This window comes from Sarcophilus harrisii, chromosome 5 (assembly GCF_902635505.1).
Source record: "Sarcophilus harrisii chromosome 5, mSarHar1.11, whole genome shotgun sequence".
NCBI classification, from domain to species: Eukaryota; Metazoa; Chordata; class Mammalia; order Dasyuromorphia; family Dasyuridae; genus Sarcophilus; species Sarcophilus harrisii.
Window position 1 is genome coordinate 88,945,533 of NC_045430.1, and position 12,689 is coordinate 88,958,221.

At 37.8% G+C, this 12,689-nt stretch overlaps 1 protein-coding gene across 5 annotated transcripts in view; it reads right to left on the reverse strand.

The window, feature by feature from the left end:
• The window catches only part of LOC100921010 (molybdate-anion transporter), an 82,671-nt gene that overhangs the window by 34,243 nt on the left and 35,739 nt on the right, over positions 1-12,689 (reverse strand). Inside the window, exons 1-7 of one of the 5 annotated variants that reach the window (XM_012551635.3) lie at positions 11,611-11,696; positions 11,024-11,182; positions 8,635-8,727; positions 7,270-8,328; positions 6,923-7,027; positions 6,637-6,757; positions 5,380-5,516 (exon numbers count right to left, since the gene is read on the reverse strand). In XM_012551635.3, the coding sequence (XP_012407089.1) occupies positions 5,380-5,516; positions 6,637-6,757; positions 6,923-7,027; positions 7,270-8,328; positions 8,635-8,715 (1,503 nt within the window). In that variant the 5' untranslated portion in view covers positions 8,716-8,727; positions 11,024-11,182; positions 11,611-11,696. Of the gene's footprint in view, positions 1-5,379; positions 5,517-6,636; positions 6,758-6,922; positions 7,028-7,269; positions 8,329-8,634; positions 8,728-11,023; positions 11,183-11,603; positions 11,698-12,689 lie in introns of those variants that run through there. The other 4 variants (XM_023505456.2, XM_023505455.2, XM_023505457.2 and 1 more) reach the window with 4 other exon arrangements.

Consider the following 12,689-nt stretch of genomic DNA (forward strand, 5'->3'; position numbering starts at 1 on the left):
GCTTACACCAGGAATGCAGGAAAGCAAAGAGTATAAATATAATAGACCATAATAATAACTAATACAATAAAATAAAAACTATATAATTATGTCAATAGTTATTGGAAAGGCTTTTGATAAAATACTCTACTAAATACTCTAAAAAAAAAAAAATCACAGGAATAAATAGCCCTTTCCTCAATATAGTAAAAGGCATTCATCTAAAACCAACAGCAAACATTATTTATAATAGAGAAGAATTAGAACCTTTCCAGTAAGATCAGGGACAAAAAATGTCCATTATTAGCACAACTATTTAAAATAATAATAAAACAAGAAAAGGAAACCAAGGAAATAAGCATAAAGAGAAAACAAAATTATAGGGTTTTTTGTTTTTTTTTTTTGCAAATAATGATATATTTAGATAATCTTAGTCAATTAAAATTAACTGAAATCATTATCAACAAGCAGATTTATAGGATATAAGGTAAATCCACGTAAATAATTTGAGAAACAATAAACAGTTATGTTCCTATAGTAGAAGAAAACTGAAACTCTGGAACTGAAGTAGCTCAGAAGAGGGAAGCAAGGGAGTTTATGAAACCAATTTAAACTAGGTAAAGCTGGACAGAACTAACTGTGCAGTTTAAAAAAAAAAAAAAAAAAAAAAAAAAAAAAAGCTGATTACTGGGCTTATACCCCAAAGAGATACTAAAGAAGGGAAAGGGACCTGTATGTGCCAAAATGTTTGTGGCAGCCCTGTTTGTAGTGGCTAGAAACTGGAAAATGAATGGATGCCCATCAATTGGAGAATGGTTGGGTAAATTGTGGTATATGAATGTTATGAAAATGACCAGCAGGATGAATACAGAGAAGCTTGGAGAGACTTACATGAACTGATGCTGAGTGAAATGAGCAGAACCAGGAGATCATTATATGTGTCAACAACGATAATGAATGAGGATGTATTCTGATGGAAGAGGATTTCTTTGACAAAGAGAAGATCTAACTCAGTTTCAATTGATCAATGATGGACAGAAGCAGCTACACCCAAAGAAAGAACACTGGGAAATGAATGTAAACTGTTTACATTTTTGTTTTTCTTCCCGGGTTATTTCTACCTTCTGAATCCAATTCTCCCTGTGCAACAAGAGAACTGTTCAGTTATGCACACATATATTGTATCTAGGATGTACCGTGACCTATTTAACATGTATAGGACTGTTTGCCATCTGGGGGAGGGGGTGGAGGAAGGGAGGAGAAAAAGATCGGAACAGAAGTGAGTGCAAGGGATAACGTTGTAAAAAATTACCCTGGCATGGATTCTGTCAATAAAAAGTTATTATAAAAAACTGAAAATAAATTTAGTTTCATAAATATGAACTTCTCCACAGGAGATAAGGCTCATTTCAATGGTCATGCAATGTATGTAACAGAAGGGGAGTGGGAGGACATAGTAAGGGTTGTATGTTGTAAAAAAATCGATGAAAAAATGTTAACCTTACCTCCCCAGCCATTGGGAAGATGAAAGAGAGATGATTAAAAGGCTATGCTCTTGCTCCTGAAAATTGTATGTCAGCTCATTTTGAGTTTTAACATCTGCTTCTTATAGGAGTGTATTAAAAGTTTAAAATGCTTCACTCATCTTAAAATCGTTCATTTATTGCGCCCTTGTTTGGGGTTCAGGAATTTGTTTCCAACAATAATTTGTGTTCCTTTTACACAACCAATAATACCCATCAGGAGATAAAAAGAGAAATTCCATTCAAAATAGCTATAGCTCCTGCCATCTGGGGGAGGGGGTGAGGGGTAAGAGGTGAAAAATTGGAACAAGAGGTTTGGCAATTGTTAATGCTGTAAAGTTACCCATACATATATCCTGTAAATAAAAGGCTATTAAATTAAAAAAAAAAAAAAAAAAAAAAATAGCTATAGCTATATAGCAAGCTATATAACAAAATAGCAAGAAGCTATAAATAACTTGAGAGTGCATCATCCAAGATTCACCAAAAAACTATGTGAATAAAAGTATAAAATACTTTTTATAAAAATAAAGACAGACCTAAATAAGTGGAGAAACAATGATTGTTGAAACCAATATAATAAAATGACAAGGCTAACTAAATTAATTTACTTATTTAGTGCTATAACAATTTAAGGATCAAAAGAATTTTACAGAACTTAAAAAAAACTCCAGTAACATTCATAGGGAAGAACAAAAGGAATCTCAAGGATAATAATGAAAAAAAGGTGGTAAGGTAGGAAATCTGTCAGTACTAAATCTCAAACTCTCCTACAAAGCACTAATCATTAAAACAATTTAATACTAGTTTTAAAAAGTTAATCAGTGGAACACATTAGGCACATACATAAGCAAACAGTAGGATAGTATTTAGCAAATCCAAAGAATCTACTGTAGGAAGAGTTCCAAAGAAGTTACTGTAGGACTCACTAACAAAAATTCTGGAAAAACTAGACAAAGAGTCTGGCAGAAATTAAATTAAGACCAGCACCTCACAAAACATACCAAGATAAGCCTTATCAAAAAAGATCACATCATAAACAAATTAAAGAAGCAAGGAAGAAATTACCTTTTGGATTTATGGATAGGGAAGAATTCATGGCCAAACAAAAGATGGAAAGCATTATACAAGGTAAAAAAAGTAATTTTGATTATAACAAATTTAAAAATTTTTGCATAAATAAATTTAATGTAGTAAAAATTAGGAGGAAAACAGTTAACCAGGAAACAATCTTTATAAAAAGTTTCTCTGCTAAAGGTCTCATTTCCAAGAGTCAGGAGGAGTTCATGAGCTCAAATCTAGCCTCAGATACTTACAAGCTGTGTGATCCTGGGAGAAAGTCAATTAACCCTGACTGCCTCCAAAACAAACAAAAAACAAAAACAAAAGCAAAGGAACTGATTCAAATTTATATGTCATACCTCAATAAATGATCAAAAGACAGAAGCACTTAAATCTTAAAAGGAAAAAATCCAAGCTATCAACAATCATGTGAAAAATGCTCTAAATCGCCTCCCAACAACCAGATAACTATAGCAGAAAGTTATCCAATTGTGCATAGTCTTTGACCCAGCAATATCAATACTAGCCTATATCCCAAAAAAATTAAAGAAAGATGAAAAGGATCTATATGTACAAAAATACTTATGTTATAGTTTTTTTGTAGCCCAAAACTGGAAAATAAGGGCGTCTCCTCTTATTAGGAATGGCTAAACACATTATGATATATGAATGTATTAGGATATAATAGAATATAATTGTGACATAAGAAATAATGAAATGGGACAATTTTAGAGAAAACTGGGGAGATTTTTATGAACTGAAACAAAGTTATTAGAACTACAAGAAAAATATATTTATGGCAAAAAAGAAGTTTGAAAGAATTTAGAACTCTGACCAATATAATGATAAGCCATGAAACCAGGAGAATGGAGATGAAACAGTCTCCTCCTGATAAGAGGTGATATGCAAAAAGAGACAATACACCTTTGGACATGACTAATGTGAAAATTTGTTTTGCTGGACTATATAGATATGTATTTAGGTCTTTGTTATTGTTTTTAATTTAATTTCATTAAAGTCGTAGGAAGATCATGTTAAATACTTATTTCTTGGAAAACTAAAAATAAGGGGCAATTAAATGGAGAACACTTACTAGCTGTGTGAATCTGGGCAAGTCACTTAACACAAATGCCTCACCAAAAAAAAAAAAAAAAAGAAAAGAACAAAAACTAAAAACAAAATGGGAGAATACAATATGAAAAGAATCAAATTAAGTAATATAATGATGATAGCTGAGCAAAGAAAATTAAATGTATACCAATTTCAAAGGCCATTTTTTGATGGCATCTATTTTCTCAGAGTCAGAAGAATGGGTGAAGAATATTGCTTGCTCTATCAGAACTGGTTGCTAATAACAGATCAAGTTAGTGTAACTTTTTTTTTATAGGGCAGGGCTTAGGTGATGTGTTTTAAAAAATCATGCATTAAATAACGTTTTGGTCAGGTATACTTATTGTGTATCTAATTTATATTTTAATATATTTAACATCTACTGGTCATCCTGCCATCTAGGGGAGGGGGGGGGGGTAAGAGGTGAAAAATTGGAACAAGAGGTTTGGCAATTGTTAATGCTGTAAAGTTACCCATGTATATATCCTGTAAATAAAAGGCTATTAAATAAAAAAAAAAAAAAAAAGAAAAAAAAGAAAATAAAAAGCTTTATTAAAAAAAAAAAAAAATCATGCATTACATCCAGCCATTCTGGAGAGCGATTTGGAACTATGCTCAAAAAGTTATCAAACTGTGCATACCCTTTGATCCAGTAGTGTTACTATTGGGCTTATATCCCAAAGAGACCTTAAAGGAGGGAAAGGGATCCACATGTGCAAGAATGTTTGTGGCAGCCCTCTTTGTAGTGGCCAGAAACTGGAAACTGAGTGGATGCCCATGAATCGGAGAATGGCTGAATAAATTGTGGTATGTGAATGTTATGGAATATTATTGTTCGGTAAGAAATGACCAGCAAGATGATTTCAGAAAGGCCTGGAGAGACTTACACGAACTGATGCTGAGTGAAATGAGCAGGACCAGGAGATCATTATATACTTCAACAACAATACTATATATATGATGATCAATTCTGATGGACATGGCCATCTTCAACAATGAGATGAACCAAATCAGCTCCAATAGAGCAGTAATGAATTGAACTAGATACACCTAGGGAAAGAACTCTGGGAGATGACTAAAAACCATTACATTGAATTCCCAATTCCTATATTTTTGCCTGCCTGCATTTTTTATTTCCTTCACAGGCTAATTGTACACTATTTCAAACTCCAATTCTTTTTGTACAGCAAAATAACTGTTAAGACATGTATGATTATATTGTATTTAATTTATACTTTAACATACTTAACATGTATTGGTCAACCTGCCATTGGTGGGAGGAGATGGGAGGAAAGAGGGGGAAAAATTGAAACAAAAGGTTTGGCAATTGTCAGTGCTATAAAATTATCCATGCATATAACTTGTAAATAAAAAGCTATAATAAAAAAAATTTTTTTTTTTAAAATCATGTATTAAAATGGGGGGAAAGGAGGAAGGCACAGTTCCTGTTTTCATGTTCAACATTACCAGGTAAATATAAAAGGAAAAACAAAACTTAAGACTGGTGTGATTAACTTAACCAGGAGTCCAAGTCCATAATCATGTAAAGGCCTTGGGCTAGATAGAGAAAGCTTCTGACCTCCTAAGCCAATAGGCACAGCCTAGGCACATCTATGATACTGCCTCATTTAGGAGAGAAGACTACCCAGATACCTAGAAAATCCCAACCATTTACTAAATTCAATTGTCCCTTTCCCCTCCTTACCCTTTCTGGAAGTAGTCCAGAGTATGTTCCAGGTTTTGCCAATCCCATCTTCTGACAGAAAGGCTCAGTGACAGAGCTGGCCTCTGCATAAAGCTTCTGGCTGTAGAATCTGTATGCCAAGTGACTGGTACAGCAGGCTGCCAGGCAAGAGAAAGGAACATCAGAAGTCCAATTCCCATTCCCCACTACTGTCTCAACTGCTAACCAGGATGGGGGAAATAAAATTACGATTCCAACATCTAGGCCTGGGCAGGCCATTCCAATAACACAAATTTGCTTTTCCCTAAATAAAATTAGCAGTGTGACACATGGAGAAAAAACTGACCTCTAAATCAGAAAGTTTTTGACTCAAGTCCCACCCATAGAAATTGTGGGAAACCCTAAAAGACTAAATTGCAGGTGCCTAAACTGCACTGATGAAGGATATTTCTCATAGGGAAATATCTTCCCCAATAAAATCACATATCTCATTAAAGAGCAAACAAACAACTTTTTTTCCAGACCATTGCAAAGGCTAACCAAGCTAGCATCAATTTATTTCATATGCCAACAACTCTTTCTATCATTTTCCTTAAAAAAAGATTTGACTTATTCTCTAATTAATAAATGATGAAATGATATGAACAGACAATTTTCAGAATTAGAAATTAAAGCCATTTCTAGTCATATGAAAAAATGCTCTAAATCACTATTGATTAAAGAAATACAAATTAAGACAAACTCTGAGATACCACTACACATCTCTCTGATTGGCTAAGATGACAGGAAAAGGGAAAGGGAAGGAGGTAGGGAGAAAAATATGGAACATAAGGTTCTGCAACAGTAAATGTTGAAAAGTATCTCTGCATGTATTTTGAAAAATTAAAAGCTATTATAAAAATAAGATTGGCTTTCCTTCATAAAGTTTTCCTAGATTAACACTATATTTATCCTATTTTTATTCCCTGCATCTGTAGGATCTTCTAATATGTGAACTCTCAATTATATGTAATGTATTTTATTAAACTTTATTATATTATTATTTCCATTACTATGGAAAACTGAAAAGATGGCTGTACATGTGAACACTTTTTTCTCTATTCCTTGGCTAGTAAGATTCAGGAATGTGAATGGTTACTTTTATAACTTCCACAGTGACAAAGCCAGTGGCCCATTATAAGTGTCAATTGCTTGGCCAGCCTTTTAGGAAAGCTTCTATGTAGACATACCCTTAAGAGTTTTTATGACCACCCTAGTAGAGAATACCCAGGCACTAACCAGTGATTCCAAGGTACTCTGTCTGCTCTTGGTCTTTTAGGCCCTCTAAAGCTTCGAGCATCCAGACAACAGCATGGCGACAACTCTCTCCTAGCTGTGTTAGGTCAGTCAACTCAGTTATCTGAAGAAACATAGGTATGAGATTAGAGAAGGCAGGAACCCCTGCCACCACTTAAAAGAAATAACCGTAACAACAATATCAAATTGGATTTGGATCCTTTAAGCAAGACCAAAGCAATACTTTTAGGAAAATATCTACAACCCAACTGTACCCACCCAAGAGTACCTTAGAACCATTGAAGAAATCATAAACCATCTTGGTATAAAGTTGGAATCCATGAAAATGCATCTGAGTCAAGACTTGCTGCTGCTTGGGACAATCCACAGGAGGCTACAAAGATAAAGAGGAGCAGAAAATTAATCAATAGGGAAGCAAGTATGTGAGAGCCTGAACTGGAGAAAAAGCCAGAAGAGAGGCAGCTGGGGGTTAAGCGTGACTGCTGCCAACACTGAATCTCTCGAGATGGCAGCAAGCCTGTCAAGGTGAGAGCAGGTTTTCAGACTGATGGAGGCCTCAGCTGGCAGGGAGCTTGAGATGGGCCCTCCCCAACCCCTCTCTGATCCTTCACTTACATTGTCCCGAAGCTGGCGTAGAAGATGACAGTATTTGCCCAGGAAGGCAGAAAAGCCCAAGACGGTGTCCGAATCATGCTTTTTCAGGGTATCATTCTCTAGGACTGAGAAGATGAACTGGCAAGCCTCGGAAAGGGCCCTAAGTGAAGATGATGGGCCCTGCACACCAAAATCAAGGGTAGCAGCAGCTTTGCTCAACAGCTCACCCACCACCCCAAGAGCTCCCGGCAGCAGTCTCTGCAGTTCTACCCCAAGTTGGCACAGCTGGAGGCTAGGGGCCAAGTCTGTGTTTCCTAGGTAACCCTGGGCTTCCTGCACAGCCCTGGTGGCCTCATCACAGCAGCGGTGCAGGCAGAGCCGCCGGCACCGCTCTAAGGTGAGCTCTAGGAGGCAGAGGGCCCTGCGGGGGGAGAGAGCACACGAAGGGCCAGCTTCCTCACCAACCAGCACTTTGATCACACGAGTAGAGAGCTGTTCATTGAGGAAGCAGGTATCTGCCTCACTCAAAGGATGACCATTAGCTTCAAAGAGCCGGCAGGCAGCTTCAGCTTGACAAGCCGTCGGGGAAGAAAAATGGGGGAATTTACAGGGGGTACTTTCATTCTCTAGGAGAACCAAGAAGCTCAGAGCCCATAGGCGAACAGAGAAGGCCGAATGTTGATCCTCAGCTGCGTCTGCCCTCTTCCAAAGCAAAGAAAAGGCCCCTCGGGCGATTGTCTCATAGTCCTGGTTTGTAGTCACGGGCACATGCTGCACGAGACAAGCATGCAATGACTGGATCAGGCGATGAACAGCTTTTGGGGACACCTGGGCACTAATATTTCTCAATAGAACAAAGAGGATCCGTTCCAAGTAGAGAGGTGAGCGATGAGGGGTTGCTGTCAAGTAGCCATCACAGGCCATCTCTACCAGCTCCAACAAGCTGCTCAGGTGCTCGGGACTAGCCAGCCCAGCCACCACTTGCTGGTTGCAGGCCCTCAGAATGCCATCACATGCCAGCCGCTGCTGTGTTGCAAGTGAACGGCCTGTGGGGCTTTCCAGTGGTCTGGACAGGAACTCCTGAAAAGAAAGAATTTGTAAATCAGGTTACCAAGGGAAGGAAGGAAGTAGAGAAAAGAGGCCAGAAATCAAGATCATTTCATAATAATGTCTATCTTTTGTCTTATAATCATAACAAAAAGGAGGGAAAAGGTTTTAAAAATCAAGAGGGCTACAGCCTTTGGGACTCTGTATTAACTCCTAAAAGACCTTAGCTTGGTATTTCATTTATTACTCAGGTCCTCTCTAACTTGATAACCCTGCTCAATGTTGGTTGAAAACAGTTCAGTCTCTTAAAAGATAGAAAGTATCTTAAAAGATAGAAACCTTCAGTTCAGCCAGCAAAACTTTCGTCTGTTCTTGGTTGCTCATCCATTTTCCAAAATCTGCTCCTTTAAAGTTCCTCATGGCCCATATGAACTGCAAAAATAGAAAAAGAATTCAAGGATAGTTAGCTAGGTCCAACTAGTTGGAAGGATAAACTCAATATTAAGTAAGCATATAAAAAGATCCATATCATCCTATTTATCAATCTCTCATTGACAATGGCCTTTCCCCATTTAGAGTGCACATCAAATCGTTTTACTAACTTTTTTTTACTAGTGTCCATTTTTCTATTAAATATGATCTTCACTCACTTTGAAGAATGCATAAATCAGACACTAGTTCTAGAAGATATTGCCCTGCTGATAAGTCTTTCAGGGACTGGCCTAAATAAATTCAACAAAAAAGTTAATCACAGAGAGTTGGCCACTAGGTTATCAATTCATTTGGACTCAACCACAAAAATTCAGTTATTTATTCAGGTAAGGGTTGTAGACAAAGTCCTAGTGGGGAATCACAAATCTGTCTCTAAAGTAACATAATGTTTATTTAAGCTTATTTGTGAATTGCTTACACTGCAAATTGTGCTGTATTCTTCTTCCAAACTAGAAGCTAAACAAGAGGGCCATATGACTCATATGGTCCATATGCTTCAGAATTTGTTTTCTCATATGGACTTAACAACAATACTTGGAAATTTTACCTTATAGAGGTATAATATAAAATGAAATAAAGTTTACAAGTATTATCTCAATATTTGTAACAGCAACAGATGTGTGCTAATACCCCCAATTTTCAAACAAGGAACGTAAAGGTCAAGCAATTTGTCTAAGTATATGAGACAGAATTTGTATCTCCAGATCCTGTATTCTGTCCATTGTACTACTTAGCTGCCACCCATGAAGAGAACTTTTTTCAATTTTTACAGTAAAAAATAGACAAGAGCTATGAGCTAAGAATTATGACTTTAAATGTCACTCTTTTAAGGATCAATGTTGGGTGTGGATTATTTTGATATTGAATTAGATGGCAAGGCAATGTTTATGACATCATAACATGTTATCATCCAGTCATATATGACTTTTCATGACCCCAAAGATAGCCTATCCATGGTGTTTTCTTAGTAAAGATGGAGTGATCTGCCATTTATTTCTCCAGTGGATTAAAGCAAATATAGTAATTTGACTTGCCCAGGATCACACAGATACTAATTGTCTGAGGCTACATTTGGAATCCTGACTCTAAGCTCAGCATTCTATCCACTAAACCAGTGGTTCTCAAAGTCTGGTCCAGAGCATCCTGGGAATCTCTGGAATCCTTTCAGAGTCTACAAATTCATAATCAGTTTTTAATTTCAATGTGATCAATATCTATAACTATAAACCACATAAACAAAAACTCTTTGGACAGATCCTCAATCATTTTTAATAGGATAAAGATATTGAGAACAAGTTTGAGGACCACTGCACTAAACCATTTATTTAGCTGCCAATAACACTACAGCTGTGCTAAAAGAATATATATCTTGACATTACCAGACTAACCATTCATCACACAGTATTCCCAACTCATAAGAAAACAATGGTCAGAAAAACAAGAAAACTTCAAATGAAAGCAGAATTTCTTGACAAATATTAAAAACCAAAAGGAAGCCCCTAAGTAAGTTTCCAAGCAGCTCATCTGTTAGTCAAGAAAATTTCTTAAATCTTAAATGTGTTACAACAGCAGAAATGTGTCCAGAAAAAACTAATTTTAAGACTTTCAGTTTTTTGGCTCAATTACAATCATATGCTAATAGATGGATATCAGTATTCAGCACACCTATCTATGTGAAAAGATATTTTCAATAATTAAATATGTAACTCTCATTATAGATAAGCATTTAACTGATGAACATTTGCAATTAATTTTAATGAGGGAACACTTTGAACTAATTAAGCAACACAGCGCCTACCCCAAAAAGAATTACATTCTGCTCATTAATAGGAAGAAACTGTAAGCAACTTTAATTATATATTTAATCTCATTAATAAAAAAAGTCATGGAAATTTGTTTTTTCTTGTTATATATGCACTTAAATAGTATCCTCAATTTTGCCTCTTGGCTCATAAATACATATTAATCATTTGGTCTTTTTACCAAAAAAAAGTATGCTGTTTCCTAATTCTATACTATTTCCCTTGGTGATCTCATCACTTCCCATGGTTTCAATTCTCATTTCTACTTATCAAGTTCCAGATTCTCTGCTGACTCCAGTCTCATCTCCAAGGAGACATTTCCAAATGGAGGTCTCATAGACATCTTTTTCCAAAATTCCTTGCTTCTTCCTAGCTTTCCTATTCCCAGGAGGCCTGCCAGTGACTCCATCTCGGGGTCATCCTTGACTCCTCACCTCCCAATCTGCTGCCTTCAAGGCCTGTGGATTTTAACTTTCCTCCCATCTATCAGTGCCAGCACCGGCTTAATGTCCATGTTTTATTGACCGAATTATTCACTAGAAGAACACGTCATGTTGACGGAAATCTGGTTAGAAGAACTGTACGTGTTTAGCCTACATCGGAGGAGGCAGGAAAAGGAAGAAAAAAAAATTGCTATAAAATAAACAAACAAAGAAAAAAACCCACGTCATTAAAGACAGCGGATCTTCCCCTTGACGATTACTGGATGACATCGGAAAGGACTCTTGGAAGCTGCCCTACCCAAGCAGCTTCCGCTTCCGAGCCCCCTTCCCCAACCCACCGCCGCCACCCCCGCCGCCCCTCCCCCACCCAGCAGCGACTCCATCCACTCCGGGATCAGCCAGCCGGGCCTGGTCTCCTTCGCTTTAAGGCCAAACCTCGGCCTCTCCCTCCGCTCTCCAGCGCCTCATGCAAAACAAACAAGGCCTCTCCCCGACAACCAGCCCCGTCCCCGCAGCCCCTTCCACTTTCCCCAACGGTAAGACAACGATCCGGGAGGTGGAAAGCACCCACCACTTGCCTTCGGTCGCGGTCAGGGAGCGACGAGAAAGCAAAAGCTCAGACTACCAGACTGTACCATTCTCTGAGCGCGACAGCCCTTCATTCAAATACCAGCGTCTGGCCAATCAGCGGGCGGATCGTCACTCAGAGGCGACCGGCGAGGAGTGCCGGGAGTCGTAGTTTGTCACGTCTAGCGCTCTTCGGAGCCCGTGATCGCAAGTCTTGCCCTCCGTGCCCCGAGAAGATTGGGGGGCTTCGGGGTGGGGCAGTTTGGGGCGCGGAACTCTCCTCCACTACTCTTCCCCTTCTGCAAACCCCGTCTCTTCTCAGAGTAGGAAGGTGCAAAAGAGGCTTAAGCGGCAACAGAAGGGAAGGAAGTGTTTTGTTTTGTTTTTAAATAACTTTCATTGGAATTAATGCTGCTTCTAAGTTCTAGATTTGTTATTTCCTGGACTTCGAGAATCATGTTCCTTTCTTCCTTCCTTTCTTCCTTCCCTTTCTCTTTTCCCTTCTCTCTCTGCTTGTTAGTCTAAATGACACAAGGGTCACAACAAATTTTTTTAAACGATTTTAAGTTTTGGACTGAATATTTTTTCCCGGTTTCTTTCATTTTCCGACGCTCCTTGCGAAATGTTTGGATTGTATTCTTCCTGAAATGCTTGCTTAGCCAATCCAGCTTTTTGATATTTTCCGGAAAGCTTTTCTTGTGGCTCTCTCCTGCTGCGATGCAATATGGCCCAGACCAGATAGCAAAAACGGATCTCTCATGTGGGATGCTGCGGTATGTGAACGGGATGGAGTATCACATGTGTGTTTGTAAGTCATGAATGACGAATGGCTTGCCAACCGGTGCAAAGGAAAAGGAGCAGAATAAGGTAAACACTGGGACTACAACAGTGGAAAGGAAACATCCTAACTTTTATGATCCTAAAAAAAAAAAAGGGAGAAAATGTACCGCTCTCCCTTTGCAGAGGTGGGAAAATATGGGTGTGAAATATTACATTTAATGTATTGGTTAGTTTTGATGGTTTTGTCCTTTTTTAAATTCTTTGTTACTCAACAAGATTATATGAAGATCTCAGCTCTTTTCAAAAGTGA